Here is an 18,771-nt window from a genome sequence, read left to right as displayed (position 1 = left end):
TCAAAAATTCCAAATCAAAAATCCTCCAAATCCAAAACATTTTAACATCACAAATGCAAAATTCCACAAAATTCTATACTTGTCTTCCTGTGATGGTCTATATTGAAAATACAAGTGCAGTATATTTTTTATGCAAAGTGCAGGTACTGTGTGTGTGTGTGTGTGTGTGTGTGTAAATGTTGTGTTTAGACCTGGCTTCATATCCCTGAGATAGCTCATTATAAAAATGCAAATATTCCAAAATCTAAAAAAAGTCTGAACTCCAAAACACTTTGTTCCCAGGCATTCTGATAATGGTATTCAACATCTATTGACACTACATCAACTACAATAAACCAAGGTAAAGATTCACAGATCAGACCAACTCATAGTGAGAGCCACTTTCATTTGAATGTTCCTTTATAATCTGTTTCTGTACAATTGATTGCTAATTTACTCCTTATCATATTACTGTTAGTATTCATAATGCCAATATTAAGACAATACATAATGAAGATAGGTAACTCAGTCAAGGTTTGTTAGTCTATATATGGTAGATTCATCATTAAAACAAAACCTTTGTATTTTGGTCCTGCTTCTTTCCCATACACTTCCTGAAATTAAGACCAAATTTCCCTTTTTACAATAGCATTTTCTTATAGAAATACTAGGCAAGCTACATATAAAATTTTAAATTTTCTAGTAGCCACATTTTAAAATGTGAAAATAGGCGAAGTTCATTTTGTAACACTGTATTCAACAGACATCATAATTTCAAAATGCAATTGATATGAAATCACGGAAGGGATATTTTGCACTATCTTTGTCATACTAAGTCTTTGAACTCAAGTATCTATGTTCAAATTGAAAGCAAATCACATCCTAGTCTAGCCAAATATCAGAGCTCTATAGGCACATGTTACTAATAGTTGGCTATGTTGGTCAGCAGAGTTCTAGCTACTTTGTGCTTCTGTTCTAGCTACTTTGTGCTTTAACTAAATGCATCATTCCATCAAAGAGTACTTATTGGATGGGTCTTTCATGCTCACATTGGAGTTTACTGAAGTGAGAATAAGAGAAGTAGAAGTGGTAGAGAGCAAACAAAAGAATAGAAGTTCATTAGAAATAATGATGTAATTTGTATTTAAAATTATAAATACAAAATGTACTTTGAATTTCCTCCTTGGTCAATGTAGATAATAATGTCTATAAATCATTTCACATAATGCCTGTCTTACAGCTAGCAGTAAAAGAAACAGTAGTAGTTTCTCTAACAGTGAGGTTAACTGGTGGTATGCAAGTGTAGAAGCAAGAAAGCTCTAGCATATGAATCATTTAAAGATGAATGTGCCATTTGTAAGAGGCAAGCAGTCCTTGGGATTACACTAGTAATGTTATCCTAAAATTTAAATAATTTGCAGTACATTTGAAATCCAACACTGTCAAAAAAAAAGCAGCAAGAAATTAAAAGGTAGTTCTTGCTAAAGAACTATGTCAGATACCAAAAGCAGAGCCAGAGAATATGTAAATCAATGGATGTGTAACTGATGTGATTCTGCAATCTGTATATGGGGTAAAAATGGGAGTTCATAACCCACTTGAATCAAAGTGTGAAATATGATATATCAAGAACTATGTAATGTTTTGAACAACCAACAATAAAAAATTAAAAAAAAGCTTATAGGTTTAGGTTTTGAAGTCCAGTTGACCAAGTGTGGTTCTTAACATTTACACTTTCACACAAGCATCAGTAAGCAATATTGCATTAGATTTTTAAAATGCCACTTACAGTTTTAGCCATAGCTAATTGATAGCCTGTATCTAAGGATTCCAGTACCTGGAATTCTTAAAGATTAAATACAGTGTATTTTTTAATATCTTTATTTTATTTATTTATTTTTATGTGGTGCTGTGTATCAAATCCAGGGCCTCCTACATGCTAGGTGAGCACTCTACAGCTGAGCCACAATCCCAGCCCCAAATATAGTGTATTTTTAATGCTGTTTTGACACAGTTTTTTAAAACATCATTATTGAGATATAATTCACATCTCATATAATAGACTCATTTGAAGTGCACCATCCAATGATTCTTAGTATGTTCATGGAATTGTGAAATCATCGCCACAATATTAGAATATTTTCATTACATGAAATAGAAACTGCATAACCATTAGTATTCATTCCTTATTTCTCTTATTCCCCCACACAACTGAACTCTCTGCCTCCAACCCCCAGTTCCCAGAAATAGTGTACTAAATTTTGTCTCTATATATTTGCCTGTTGACCTGGTTTTTAAATGCTGTCTTGACACAGCACCCAGTTTAGGCCCCGAATAGTTTTTCTTCTTGAGGAGCCAATTAAGATGGCATCCTAGACACTCCTCTTATCAGGTTTTCACACTGTGGGGCCTTTATGCACCTATCTATATTGCCCTGGATCCAGGTACCAGACAACTAGGGACAACTCCTATGACCTTGAGTCCAAGAAATTATTCAATTAAAGCAACTTTCAGAGTGCCTCCCAAACCTAGTTAACCTTATTCCACTTGTCATAAGCTGCCCCTAAAGCTCCCATTAGGTAGCCATGAGAAAAACCTCCTGCTTTTCCCTGCGTGGAAGTCTTCTTTGGTTTGCAGCTATAAATGACAGAGTTCTGCCTTTCATCTATGTCAATATTTGTTCTTGTTTCTCACACCAAAAGAATCTTTAACTATATCAAACAAGGATCGTTGCCTGCTTTGTATTTTTTCCACAGATACCTTATCCATGCCAATCATGTCTTTTTTTGTCATGCAATTTCGAGTAGTGTTTTATCCATGGGAATTTTGTGCAGGGTATGGGTTGAAGTTTTATCCTTCTAGAAGTTCTGCTGTATATTGCTCAGAAATATTAATAGCCTGGCCCATTTTAATGCTAATTTTTACTTAAGAGCTTTCAGACCACATGGATGGTGTAAATTCAAACACCCAAATGCACAAAGTGATGGATTAATAGGATTCTTTAAAAAAAAAATTACAAGCTCAGATTATAGCAAGCAAACTGGCCTATGCAAGTGGTTATATTTTTCCTGTTCACTTTCATGGTAGTCCTTCTAGAATCTGTGATTTATGGAGGACTTTTGGTTACAAATTCTTAACCTCTAAAGTCCAAATTCTAGTTTTATTTCCCCCATAATGCTATTAAAATTAAAACTCTTGGACAAGGGATGTGGTTTAGTGGTAGAGCCCTGGCCTGACATGAGTGAGGTCCTGGGTTAGATACCCAGCATTACAAAAAAAAAAAAAAAAAAAAATCCAAACCCTGGAACTGAAAATGACAACTCCAGCATTCTTCTTCCCTTCCCCACCCCACTAAGGTGGCCTCAGACTAGAGTTATTTTAATTGCTCTAGTTCATGTTCTCTTTCCTTTTTGCTCATGATATTTTTATACTGTTTTGCATGCTTAATAAACCATTTAAAATTATATATATATATATTTAATTTCATCTAGTATATCTAGGTGTTTCACAACAGAGAATGAGGGAAGCTAATCAGCCACATTTCCATAAATGGACATACATTGTGGTTTCTTTTAATTCAAAGGTCCATAAGAAGTGGCCAATAAAAATGGATTGTTATAAAGTAAAATAAATGAAATTTAGAATATCAAGTACTTAGCAAGCAGTGAAAAAATTAAAGAATCAATCAATTGAGTTTAAATGGATAAAATGAGTCACTATAAAAAGAACAGAATAAATCACAGCCTATCATGGATACTCAGGAATGGTTATTCTCATTATTAATATTTATTATTGTTTTTATTAATGGAAATCATCCAAGTAAAGGATGTCTTATTTTCCTCATGGCCCCAAATGTTACATCTCAACTTTGCTATTAATATGTTCTAAAATGTATGCATTTTCTGCCTAAGAGTAAAAATATGTTTTATTCAATATTATCATAACTTGATATTTAATATTTAATTGAATATACTATGTACATTTCTGTACAGCCCACTTTATATTTTGAGACATTAAACAATAAATTAAGGTAATCACTTTCAGTTGTTTCAGGAGATTTATTAGAAATTACTCATGAAAGAAGTCTCTTTGATCAAGTGTCTGAACTCCAAGTCAAGATTAGATAGACAAATTGATCAAACTTAAGTTTCACCATATTTGATGAGCTTATTCTTTTTAACTCAAAAGTCTAAATTAATCTAAATGATTTTTGAGTTACAGTGTGATAGCTCTTTACTTATAAAAACAGCAAAGATTGTAATATGCTCCATTTTATCAAAAATATTATTCATGATAGTTTTTGTGAGCATTGATCCTGGGATGTGAACAAGTATGTAAAGCAAAACCCAGAAAAATACACAAGCTCTTCTTACGAATTTTATCAATTCTTGTTAGTTTATATTCAATAAGACACACTTGAATTCTTGAAGTAATTCAGCAAAAATAGTTTTTTTAATAGGGAGATAAAATATACCATTTTCAAAGAAATAGAGAAAAAAAATAAAAGCAATCACTCCAGCCCCAGGCCAGACCAGAAGTACACCATTTAATTACATCAGTGGCAGAAGAATTAAAGGTCTCAGTACAATGTATTTCAGTTGAACTTAAAAGATAAATCTTTCATAGTGATCAGCAGAGCTAATATGAAAACTACAATGTCTTACTATTAATTATCCAGTGGAGTAAATCATATACTGAAGTTCAGGGAATTAAATTTTATTCCTAAATTTGTCAGCATGATGCTTTGTGACCTTGATAAAGCCACTTAATCTTTTTTTTTTTGCCTCAGCTTTTTCATCCATAAAAAGAGGAGGAAGATATACCTTTTGAGAACATAAATTCTAGCTAATATAATTTACAAAAAAAGGAGAAACAAATACCATAAAAGTCATATATGTACCACATAGTGGCAGAGAAGAAGGGTATTATAAACAGACGGCCATCAGGGGACTTCTGTGGTGCCTGTACTCTTCTACTCTTCTAATTTTTCACTAGCTGGATGCTTCTGATAACATTCTAAGTTGCTCTATGTTTATATTTTGTATAATTTGTTGTATTTTATTATCAAAATAAGTGAGAAAATATGGGCTAGATTTTGGGTTTCTTGCTAGGATAAAAACTGTACACAATGAGACAAAAAGAAAGTGTGTTATAATAGCATGTTACATAGTTTTATATAGAGCCTTTTGTGTATAACATTTTAAACAATGATTCCATTCAAACCAGAGATACCATTCAGTGAAATTTAACTGACTTTTTTAGCCCTGAAGATACATCTAAAATTTCAACTAAGGGTAGGCATTTGACTTAGAAAGTATAATGAGGAATGTGAGGTGTTTTTACTTAAAGCTCAATTTAAATCAGCAATATAATGTAGGAAATGAAAAAAGGGATGTAATATTCTTTAATATTAATTAAAGTGGATAGTGAGATCTGGATAGAAGGAGTTATTCCTCCATTTTTTTTTTTTACTTTTCAGATACTAGAAGTATTATTTTGCTAGTTGTGAACAATTTAATATCAACTGATTTAAACTGGAGTGTGTCAATTATATTGAATTAATTTACTCAGCAATGCTCACCTTTAAGTGGCTCTTATAGTTCAGACATTATGCTAGATTCTTATCAAGATTGGGAATCCTAAAATGAAAATGATATTATCACTATCAGTTTTAACTTTTACATATGAATGTCTTTGAGGTCATCACTTCATTGCTACAGGAAAAAAAAAGAAAGAAAGAAAATTAAAAATACCCTGAAAAAAATTATTTTTTTTCTTTCTTTCTTTTCTTTTTTGAGAACTGAGGTTTCTGAGTAAATCACCATCCAGAAATTTATTAGGCAGGCAAATTCAGAAAATCAATTAAGATTCTTCCTTGGAACAGAAGCCACTGGAGTTACAAACCATATAAGCACGCATCAGAACCAGAATCAGTTATAGTACAGATGTTAAAACTAATAGAGACTAAAAATATATATGTTTAATATACTAAGTGCTCTAAAATAAAATAACATGAAAGAACCAATAAGTAATATATGTAGAAAGATGGAAATCCTAAAAAAGAAGAAAATTAAATGTTGAAATCTAAAAACATATTAACAGAGATTAAGATTGCTTTTGATGGGACATAATCAAGGAAAGAATTAGAGATATTAAAAAAGGTCAATAAAATTTCAACAACTGAAATGTAAAGACAAAGAAAAGAATCATAAAAACAGAACATCTAAAACCTGGGGATAAATTCACAGGGGATAATATATGTAAAATTATAATACCAAAAGAATAAAAAATAAAGAATGGAATGGAAGAAACATTTTAAATGATAATATGTATGGAATTTCCAAAACTGATGACAGAAACCAAAGCAGAAATCCAGGAAGCTCAGAAAATACCAAGTGAGATGAATACCAAAATCACATACCATATTCAAAATACAGAAAAAAATCATAGCAAAGAGAACAAAACATAGCAAAAAGAAACATTTGAAAGGACACAGAAGAAATACAATATATATCAACAATCAGGATAAAAATTCAAGGGAAATCCTCATCAAAAACCATGCAAGCAATAAAGGTGGAGTGGAATATTGAAAGTGGTAAAAATAAACACACAAAACCCCTATTGATATAGAATTCTATATTTACCTAAATCATCAATCAAAGGGGAAAGAAAAATAAAGACATTCTTAGGACAAAACAAAACAAAAAGAATTTAGAGAATACATCACATTAGACCTTGACTGGAAGAAGTTAAAGGAAGATTTTTCAGGTATAAGTAAAATATATAGGAAAAGTACCAGAGAATGAGGAAATGAGGGTAAGAGTACATATTTTATTTTTCTTGTTCCAAAATGTTCTACAGGATATTTTTTTGTTTAAAGTAATAATAGTAACAATAGATTGTGTGATTATGGTACATGAATAAGTGAAATCAATCAAAATAATGTCATAAAGGATGAGAGAGAAGAACAGAGTATTCTATCATAAGGTGATGTAATGGTTTTTGTTCAAGTGGAATGAGATCAGTTTAAAACATGTATTGGAATACTGAAGACTACCAATAAAATAAATGTAAAAATTATTTAAAAATTAAGAGATAAAATTGAAACACTAAATGTTCAATTAAAATAAGAGAAGTCAGAAAACAGCAGGGAAATGCATATTACTAAATGATACTATGTGATTTGAATTATACAATACTTTAGAAAAAGCAATCTATAGTTATGATAAAAATATTGCTGTTTTGCAGGTTTTAGGAGGGAGGGAAAGGGCTAAACAGAGTAAGTACAATATTCTTTTTGGGGTGTTGAAATTATACTGTGTGATTCAAGATATTATGCATTTGACACTGATACATGAAATTATGCATCTCTGATGTTAAATCCCATAGAAATTCATAGCACAAACAGGGAACCTCAATGAATGCAAAAGTCTAAAGACATCATTCAGGAGATTAGAGGTCCCCCGGATGGAAAACAAAGCATAATAAAACAATTTAACTATATTATTAATTTGTGATATAGTCTTAATGAGGGAAAAGATTCTGACCTAAGCAATAAGAAATGGGTGAAGGCTCTAAGACTAAAGCCAAAATAAACTAAACATATGTACTGTTCTCCAGTGGGTAAAGTTGTTTCCCTCATTAGATATAGGTTAAAAATTCCAATTTCACTAAACAGCTATGTTGGAAGAGAATGATTAAGTAACTGGATGAAAGATGATGGGAACCAGTTTTCTCAAGATTAGTCGAGAATTTACAGATGAACAAGTGGTAGAGGCTAGAATAATTCACATGCCAATGAATTAGAGTTGGAACCATTAGTATGAACTTAGGTTTAATTTATTATAAATACAAATGGTTACATATTTAAAAATTTATAGAAAGGGCTTAGAAGCTATTATACCCAACTATAACCAATGAGTAGCAACAAATATCCCAAGATGTAGATATTAGTTTCCAGTACATTTCCCCAATTAAATGTCCATGAATTCTGGAAAAAAATATCTGATACTAGGTCTTGGACAATAAGTACACAATATGTGTGTAGAACATTTTCTAGAACCAGAAATTAAGGAAGTGCTTAAACACACAGATGTACATGATGGGGGTATGCTAAAGTGACTGAGGAGCCAATTTAAAGAAGTCTTAAGGGACAAATTGAAACATTTTGAAGGACAAAATTTTAAAAAACTGTATGGATTATAAAACAAAACGCAAAATTAATATTCATGAGTTTATATGTGATATAGACAATTGGATAAACAGATATGATACGTGTGGGAGAATAGACATGTCTTGTGTAGAAGTCCACATAATTTATATGGCTACCCTGCTCTCAAGAATTGGAGCAAAACTCCTCACTCCTTATGTGATACAATGCAATATAATAACTTTCTTCTAAAAATACAATAACTTTCTTCTAAAAATAACTTTCTTCTAAAAATAAATTTCTTCTAAAAAATATAGTATGGAAAGTTGGAAAGCCCAATTTATGTGGAAGAACCTGACAAAGACTGTTAGGTCACCAAGGTCAATATCAAAGATGGTAAGTCATGTTGATAGTATGATATGTTGTGATTTTATCTCTATGATTTTCTTTTCAAGAACACTTATCCCTAGCAAAATTGTGAAAAAATCAGCTTTACCCTTTCCATAAATAGGGCATTCTAAAAAATAACCTGGTCACTACTCAGAATATAAAGTTCATCAAAAATGAGGAAGGTAAGAAAAAGACACAGACAAGAGAAGCTTGAGACATGACAGCTTAATGTATGTCCTATCCTGAATAGGATCATGGAATAGAAAAAGGATGTTAGGCAAAAAATAAGTAAAAATGAATAAACTGACAACTTTTAATAATAATGTATCATCATTACTTCTTTAGTTGTAATAAATGTGCTATGCTAATGTTAGATAGTAAAAATAGAAGAAATTGGATATGGGTATATGGGATCTCTACTATCTTTGAAATTTTTTGGTAAATCTAAACCTATTCTAAAACCAAATGCTTATTTTAAAATTTTTTGAAAAGATATGGATGCGGATCCATAGTAGGGTTGGGGGGCAAGGGAAGAATGGAGGAACTTTGGATTGGGCAGTGGAGATTGAGGGCAAGGGAGGGGATATGGCGGTGGGAAAGATGGTGAAGTGAAATAGACATGATTACCCTGTGTACATGTATGATTGCATAAATGGTGTGACTCTGTATCCTGTAGAGCCAGAGTAATGAGAAGTTGTGTTCCTTTTGTGTACACTGAGTTGAAAAGCATTCTGCTGTTCTGTATAATTAATTGAAAAAAATTAAAAAAAGAGATTGTTCTTGATTCTAAGATGCTCACATTCCTAGAGAAAAGCAGGAATGTGTGTGAACAAATAGCTGTAAAACAATGCGCTAAGTACCACAGTAGGATGCTAAAAGTGCCATCAAAGTGAGGACTGCTTGCCTCAAAGAGGAGGTAACATTTTAGCTGTGCCTTGAAGAAAGCATAAACATCAGTCCTGTGATCAAATGGAAGAAAAAGCCTTCCAATGGAAAAACATTATGAGTAATGGTTCACAGGAAGGATATATGGAGAACAGTAAAAACTTGAGTATAGTTAAGACTTACAAAAGACAGTTGGGGGTAGAGATGACCCTGAGAAAATTTTAATTTTTAAATATAAGAATATTTGAAGTACCCAAAATGCTGGGCAGATTTATTATTCCATCACATGTGATACACTTTCAATAAGGGAAGAATCAGCCATTATCCCTAACAATATTTCCTGCACCCTGCACATTTAGACTCTTTAGCCAGAAATTTTCTTTCCACATATAGATTTTTTTTTATTTTTAAAGAGATGTTCCAACAAACTTTAAAATATTTGTTTATCATCAGCTTAATGCAACTCCACTAGAACTTAATGATATGCTTGGAATAACATTTATATTAAGTACAACATGATATGACAATGATATACAGAAAACCAAGATAAAAATACATTGATTCTTCATCAGGAACTTTCCACCTTTGTTGCTTTACTGAAGAACACAATTTATATCTTAAGAATTACTACATAATTTGGTTATAAAGTAAATGTGCTATACAATTACACCATTTAAATCAATATTATGGGGGCTGGGGATGTGGCTCAAGCAGTAGCGCGCTCGCCTGGCATGCGTGCGGCCCGGGTTCGATCCTCAGCACCACATACAAAACAAAGATGTTGTGTCCGCCGATAACTAAAAAATAAATATTAAACTTCTCTCTCTCTCTCTCTCTCTCTCTCTCTCCCCCCCTCGCTCTCTCGCTCTCTCTTTAAAAATACATAAATAAATAAATAAATAAATATTATGCACAAAATATCTTCTCAATGTCCTTGTTAATTCCTAAAATGCATTTTAATACATAGTATTTTAATTCTATGGCGATGGTGGCCCGTACGGGGAGCCCCGTCCCTAGATAGGATGGGAGCAAATCTGCTCATCCCTAAGCAGATAGGGCGAGAGGAAAAATGGCCATTTTGAGAAAAATGGAGAAGATTGATACAGTATGTTTGTGTCTTGTTTCGTCTTGAAATGTTGTCTTTGTGATGAAAATATGGAAGGGGTGTTAAGTAAATTACTAAGGGAAGGAGGCACCCCAGTGGAACCAAGAATAGTTAGGGCATATGTTGATGGAAGCCCAGGAACTCTAGTCAGAAAGAAGAAAGTTCAGAGGAGGAAGGATTATCAGGAAAAAAGTGACAGCAAAAGGCTATTACTGAATACTTTTCGTTACCTGAGGGTGCGTGAATCGGTGCAGCGGTTGCCACGTGCGCCCAGGGAGCGGAAAGCCACTGCAAGAGCCCAAATCCAAACCTGACCCAGAGGCACAGTCTCGCAGGCTCTTGCCACCTGTGCCCAGTGGCAGTTTGAGTCCGGACGCTCCCCATCTGGGGCTGCCCGAGAACGCTGCAGCTGAGCAGAGGACGCACATGGCGTCCCTGAAGTTTGATCATTTCCAAGGCCAGTAACTACAATGGTTCTCCCACACCTGGAGGCTAATGAGTAATGAGCACTCAAATGTAAAAATCCTGAGATAATGTACTAAATTGTTCAGGAGGTTGTTTTCTTAGTGGAATGCTACAGGATTTTCTTTAGCAATCCAGAGTTCCTGCCTTCATCCCAGTGCCAGTGAAGACGAAGGTGGAAGAATTTCCAGTGTTGCTGAGAACCAGACGAAACTTCAGCTGAGAAACAGAGGAGACTTTAGATCAAGCTAGATGCCTGCAGAACTTACCTGGACTGTGATTTACCTGGACTGTGAGTTAATCTATTGAGACACTGTTTTATCTGGACTGAGACAAAGTGTAATCTACAACAAATTGTAACTCAGTATCTTTGCTAATGGTGTCATTGCTGGTATAATTTTTCCAAGGGCTTCTTACATGGAGCCATCAATTGGCTTGGTATTGTGGCATTTTGTATCCTCCCCTTCTGCTTGTAGCAGATTATTTATGGTGTTTGTGTAAAAACCACTATGGCCATTATTTAAATTAAATAAAAGGGGGAAATGATAAGGTCTGTAAACAAGTCAGGATGGCGCCTGGCAAAATGCCAGAGGGAGTGGTTTGTGAAGTAACGCCAGGGAGCCATTAAGTGTGGAGATTTCTTATTGGTTGACTGATGTATCTAGTTTATGCTAATTAAGATAAGCTGTGTGGAATGTATAAATACTGCTCCTGTCCTACAATAAACGGCTCCCACTCCTGCTGTATCAATCTACACAAGTTGCACATCACCCCCCGGTTATTTTGCTGCAGCCGGACTGCGGCAGTTCTCCATTTACTAAGAGATTCATATGTACTCAAAATGAACTTTGTAATCTGTTTGCCCAAAAGTATCACCAGTAATACTATTTAATATTGAATTATGGTAATAAGTTGAATGAATAAGTTGAAGAAAACTTTCCTTATAACTTTTACTAATTTTCTCTTGAATGTCAGGATTTAAATATTCTTTATTTTCTTATGAGAAAAAATATGAAATTTTGAACCAAGATTAAGAAAGTATAGTGCTCCTCAATATCATTTAGGATAGAAGAATTCTGTTCTTGGTTCTACCAATTAAGCCTTATGTAAATTGTTTGACCTTTTGGGACCTAATATCCACCTTCTATTTGTCTCATATAGCTAACGATTAATAAGAGTTATAGTATTTCTAGAAAGGAAAAAAAGTGTGCTTAACAAGGATGAATTCTACATTCAGAAGAATAAACACTAGAAATGCTTATTATTTCTATTCAGAATGTATCTGTTCCTTAATATTTTAAAATTTGTTTGCCTCAATTCCTACTTCTTGGAAAAAATTCTTCAGTATAAACAGAGTAAAATAATGAATAGAAAAAATGTCTTCAATATTTAAGGTATATCCAGACATATTTTCTACTGGCCCATTAAAATAAAGGTAAAATGATAAAAGTGTTGATTTGAATTTTCTTATACAGACACTATTCAACACAACAAAACTGAAAACCAAATGATTGCAAGTTATAGACATGTTTATGGTAGGTACATAATACAAATCAGAAATTAAATTTGTTTTTAGTATTCAACTCTATCATATTTTGCTAGTGTAAGTTATTTACTATGTCTAATATTTATAAAAAGTATTGCCAAAGAGCACCTTATTTATTTAATTAAAATTTCCTTCTATCAAAATAATTATTATTCATCAATTAAATTCCATGAAACCCAAAGTAGTTTTCAGCTAATATATCATAACTTGGTGATTTAAAAGAAAGTAATTGTTATGAGATCTATATCACAAAACATTTTTGTATAGAGAAAAATTATTTTATGTGAATCAATAAACAAATCAAAGTCTCTTTAATTTAAATTAATGTTTTTATGATTTTCTAAATGTGTTTCATAAATATGACCATACTAAAAAAGTCATCACTCATCTCTCTCAGTAAGAATTCTCAAATAATGTCTTTCTCTACTCAATATTGCTCCTATCACCCCCATCCTGGCATTTTCATATGGAACTGTTTTTAGAAAGTGGTTTTACAATAAAGTGAACAAAGTTATTAATAAAATTGTATTCATAACCAAAATGATGAACATTTTGATATAATCCTACTTTTACATACTTAATTTATACATAGTAACTTACATCATTTGATCCTTGCAGAAACCTCTATTAAATAAGGCCAATGTAATATCATTTTATACATTTAAAACTAATATTCTGAAGATTGTAGTGATTCAACCAGGATCACGAGACAAGTGAGTTGTAGATTCATGACTATAGGCAGTGTTCTTAAAATTGTTCTTATGTCTTCCCACTTTAACAACCAGATACAGGAACAATGCTAGGTAATGCTTCTTACATAATTATTTGGTGACTACACCTACAACCTCTAGTTCATAAGATCACATATGTCTGATTTATAGAGAGATAAATGAAGAAAAGAGAAAAATGATTTTTCTAATTTGGAATAAAACAGAACATAGAGGTAGATTTCATACATCAATTTCATCACTCTAGAAAATGTTTCCCAAAATAATACCACTACAAAATATAAGCATAATTTTCTGAAATTGTAAACTCATTATTTCAAGTACTTTAAAAAGCTAGCGTTTCTATAATTCCTTAAACACATTCTCTTTAACCTTTCAAATGTATTTCAGCGTGAGATGATTTAAAAGCAAGTAGGAATAAATTTCACCTATAGGAATCCACTTAGCATTTGGTTGAGTGCTTTTTCATAGCATAGATTAAAAAAAATCAATATGCAGCCCCAAATTTAACTTAAAATTATAATTTCATTACTTGCAAATGAAATACTAAAAACTGTGATTACCTGTAACAGTTAATTCAGTAGTTCTTCTCACAACAAAGCCTCCATATTTTAATTCACAGGTATAATTTCCAATGTCATCTTCTCTGACTTCTCTTATAAGCAAGGTATCTCTTTTGAATACAATACTTGGCCTCCATATTTTTGTCCTACATTCCTACATAAAGAACATAAACTTTGGGTAGTACATGTAGTATTGAAAAATAAGGTTCTTTAAATCACTGTAATGGTAATTTCTAAACTTATAATTTTAAGTGACAAAAGTTTTTGAAATTAATGTTAAATAATTTCATTCTGTTTTTTAAAGCTCTGGGAAATCAGGTACCTCAATTTGAAAACAGTATTTTTAGAAAGAGGCATGTTAGTAAGTTTAGCATCTCTACATTAGATATGTACTTATTTATTAATTATGAGAAAAGACATATATGTTCATTATTCCTAACTTAAATTAAAAAGCAAATGCTTAACATTTGATGTTTATGAAATTAATCATACTGATATTAATAAGAGAAAACACAAAGTATATTATTTAATGAAAAGTAGAAAATTTTAAATTATAAAAATAGTTTAAATATATGAATGTACAAATATTTGAAATGATGTTTAATTTAGTAAAAATAAAATCTCTTCATAGCATGTATATTCTATAATCCATTAGAGATATAGCCAACATTTTATGCCAGGGTCTTATACTCTCATAAATATCTATTTTCCTTTTTGATAGACCTACCAAATTATGGTTTCTGAATTAAGCTTTGGATTATAATGACATTGGCTTAGGAGATTTCTGTTTTTGCCAAAACAAAAGTCCATATCCCCCAGCCAGATTTGAAATCAATGGAATGAGGATAAAAAAATTAAAAAGCTTAACACCTTTGACGCTATTGAAAGAAAATACTATTTGTAAAAAATTTTATTGCCAGATCAAATTTTTGCATGTTATGATTTTATGTGGCTCAATGCTTCTGTATACTTGTGAGGGGCAGTTATCCAGCTATTTTATATCAAAATATACATTCTATTGTTCACATTAGTTATATAAGTTGTCAAAACTGCATAAATCCTGTGCTGAATTATGAAATCTATATTTAGCCAGAATAATTATTTCATAGTATTCTACTTTAGCATTCATCTTTCAATCTCAGCTATTTAAACTACAGATGTCAAGTCCTAATAATGGAAATATAATCTGAAATATAAGACTTTTAATTTCTACATAAATGTATCTCTACCAATGACTATGGTCTTTATAGCTTGAGGTCAAAATGATTGTGGTGATGGTGGAAACACGGCTAAAGCACCAATATGAACCCAGTTATTTTTAAATCAAATGTGTGTCAGTGTATATAGCCTCTCATCTTTCAGCAAAATTTGAGATGCTCTTTACAGAAGGTGATGAAAGATATAGAACTTGTAAAATCAATTTATTAGTTATGTATCTAGCAGCTGAATGACTACATAGACATAGGATTAGAACAATATTTGGTTTGAGAGAACTTGGGTCTAATTTCTCTACTACCACTTCCCTTGTAGCAATCATCAGGACTTGTTCACAATTTGCCTTTTGAAGGCATGAAAACTTCTAAGTATCAAGAATTAGAAATACTCAAATATAAAAATGAAAAAAAAGAAATTAAAAAAACACATTCCCAAGGAACAGAAATCAGTGTTGCTAATTTTGAGTGCTGTTTAACATCTCTAGGAATAGAAAACAAAGGGACAAATCGAAAAAATTTTCAACTGTTCCCTTGATCTTCTGAGTTCTCCATTGCCCATTATAAAGAATCAAAATTAAATCTTACTCAGAGAAGAGCATTGCTAATTTTGGCAAAATCCTTTTGAAATTGTTCAAGGGTTTTTTTCTTGCTTTATTTTTAACAGATTTTGAATTCATGAGCAATCAGTTATGAGGGCTCCTATTCTGAGACTGACATTTGTGGATCTAGTTATTAAGAGGCCCAGTTTCCTCAAGTCCAACTTCTAGCAAGTTAGACAAAGTAAATTTAACATGAGGAATCTTTAATACACAGATAATAGATTCCATAAAAGTGTTCACATCAATATTCTATTTGTTTAGTACATCCAAAGCAAAAAACATTCTTACATGGCATACATAAGCTTAAAAGTGTAATAAATTATGGAGTTTCAATGAATATTATTGATGTGATATGGACAAAGGGGATTGGACTATATTGTCTTTAATTTTAAAGTTTCTTTTTGTTTTTAAAGAAAATAAGTTTAATACTATTTTCATAATGGTACAAAATGTTCTCAGATGTTATTTCTTTTAAATATGTATATATTTACATATTTACATTTAGATTACATTTATATATACATTTAGATTAGATTAGAATTTGGACAATGTTATATTCATTAAATAGGAAATCCAATTAAAATTACTATATCATATTATCACAGAAGTAAATCAATTATTTTTCTCCTAGTTTGGGGATATTTTATAATGCTAATATGAAGAGCTATTAAATCAATATTCAACATATTTTAATTCCTGAAATTATCAACCTATACTATAATAGAATTGAAAGAATTGTCCCTAAATAAGATATAAAAATAGCAACTTATTATAATAGAATACCAATACAAATGTTAACCAATATGCTATTTATTAAAGTCACAGTTTTAAAATGACCAACACAAATTGCTGTAGCATTCTAGGAAAACAGAACTGAACTATATCATAATGCCTACTTAATTTTTATCAATTTTACCCAGAATAAGATACACATGAAATTGTTTATAGGCAATAAATTCATTCACAATCCATACCTTATACCAAAGGATTTCAGGTTCTCTGGTTGGTAGCAAAAAATCCTCTATGTCACGGCATGAGATTTCCTTGCTTTTGCTAAGTTCAGCTTTTTCAAAGTATTTCATTTTGGAATTGTAGCAGAGTCCAGTGTCATTTTCACCCACTGTCAGTGAGATGGATACTTTCATACAGTAAGTGGAGTTTCTGTAACAAACAGAATAAATATGGTGACCCACTGTAAACAAAAATCAAGTGCTGCCAACACAGAGTGTTTAAATCACTCAGGAAAAAAAAAAAGAAGGAGAAAGTCCATTGTTTAACTCATTTTTATTTTTTCTTGGCATATTCTTCAGGGTTCCCTCTTGTCATGTAACTAAACAACAATTGGTCCTGTAATGCTAACTGTATATTTTATATTTGCTAGGGAAAAAAAAAAAAGTTTTGTTTTATATCCAGGTTCAGTATGAAAAGTGTTTAATGGAGATTTTTTTCTAGAAAATAAAAGGAATAAAGGAAGATTTAGTTCAGGAAGAAAGTCAAGCTTTGGGTTATGCTAAAATTGGCAAACTCAACAGAGAAGTAGAAAACAGACCTATTTTTTTATATTTATTTTTTAGTTGTAGTTGGGCACAATAATTTTATTTTATTTATTTATTTTTTTGTGGTGCTGAGGATCTAACCCAGGGCCTCACATATGCTAGGTGAGTGCTGTACCACTGAGCCACAACCCCAGCACTGAAAACAGACCTATTAAGTACAATGAAAGGGCAGGATTAATGCTGCTCAAGACTTGCATTACTGGTTGTCTTACTAGTAAGAAATGTTATTGAGTCTGGGCAGAAAATATTCTAAAATATTAACCAGGCATGGTGGTGCACATCTGTAATGTCAGGTACTCAGGAGGCTGAGGTAAGAGGATTGCAAGTTGGAGGCTATCCTGAGCAACTTGGTGAGACCCCCACCTCAAAATAAAAATTAAAATGTGTTTTAGATCTGGGGAATGTGGCTAAGTGGCTTGTTTGGCATGCCCAAGGCCCTGGGTTCAATCCCCAGCATCAAAATAAAAAGAAAATGTGTTTGAGATGTAGGTCCTTGGTAGAGCACCCTCAGTTCAATCCCTAGTATACTTCCCAAAACAAAAAGTAAGGGCCAGGATTGGTAGCCCACAACTGTAATCCCAGCAGCTCCAGAGGCTGAGGCAGGAGGATTTTGAGTTCAAAGCCAGCCTCAGCAAAAGCGAGGTGCTAAGTGACTCAGTGAGACTCTGTCTCTAAATAAAATACAAAATCGGGCTGGGGATAGGGCTCAGTGCTTTAGTGCCCCCCCAAAAAATAGTATTGTGAAATCATAATCTTTCCCCATTTGGCTTGAGACTTGGAGTTCAGGTTGTCAGAGAGAAGCATTCTAAAGTATTGTAAGAACAACTCTTTGCTCATAGACATATTCTACACAATTGGGTCATTAATTCAGGACCTCATTTTTTTTCTTTCCTGGCTCCAAAGTCAAGATTATAACTTGGATAAGTGAGAATAGAAATAATTTTTTTGAAGAATTAGGAGTTAATGAGTGAAATTTATGTGTAAATTGCAGTACTTATGCTTGCTATGTAAGTCTGTGGCCATTCAATGAACACTGATAATGTTTTATGCATGATGCTGGACAATGGAAATAAATAATCATCAGGTATAATGTTTGGTAGAGAACTTTTCATTTGGTAAGAGTCCAACTGCTAATTTATGTAATTGGCCATCAAATTTCTGTTATTTGAGTTTTGTTTGTTGCTTATTATCTCTGGAAAAGTGGGCAATTTATTTAACTCCTCTGAGCCTGGGGTGGGGTGAAGGACAGTACTTATTTGAGTATTACACAGGGTATTAACAGAACCCTGTAAATCCTGTCATAGGTACTCAGTGATGGTGGTTCCTTTTTCCTCCACATCTGTGTAAATGGACCTCTTCCTTATGAAGTCAAGATTCTCTGATATTTAAGCAGCTCCTTGATTTAGATCCTTGCTTTGCTTAAATGCTAATAATGCTAAATAAATATGAGAATGACCAGAAAATAAATTAGTTATTTAGTGTTAGAGTAACAAAGAATATTTAGAAAAATTAGACGATTCTTTTTGAATGTACACATCTCCATCTTTCTATACTTTCTGGCCTACAAGTAGATCTCAAGTATTTAAGAGGTAAAA

At 32.3% G+C, this 18,771-nt stretch overlaps 1 protein-coding gene across 1 annotated transcript in view; it reads right to left on the bottom strand.

Annotated features, from left to right (window-relative positions):
* Il1rapl1 (interleukin 1 receptor accessory protein like 1) overlaps positions 1–18,771 on the bottom strand; it is a 1,309,684-nt gene that overhangs the window by 560,011 nt on the left and 730,902 nt on the right. The window contains exons 4-5 of the mRNA XM_015488096.2: positions 16,595–16,781; positions 13,808–13,961 (exon numbers count right to left, since the gene is read on the bottom strand). Of these exons, the coding sequence (XP_015343582.1) occupies positions 13,808–13,961; positions 16,595–16,781 (341 nt within the window). The remainder of the gene's footprint in view (positions 1–13,807; positions 13,962–16,594; positions 16,782–18,771) is intronic.

The sequence above is a fragment of the Marmota marmota genome, unplaced genomic scaffold, assembly GCF_001458135.2.
Source record: "Marmota marmota marmota unplaced genomic scaffold, marMar, whole genome shotgun sequence".
In the NCBI taxonomy this organism is placed as follows: domain Eukaryota; kingdom Metazoa; phylum Chordata; class Mammalia; order Rodentia; family Sciuridae; genus Marmota; species Marmota marmota.
This window is presented reverse-complemented; position numbering and strand designations above follow the sequence as displayed.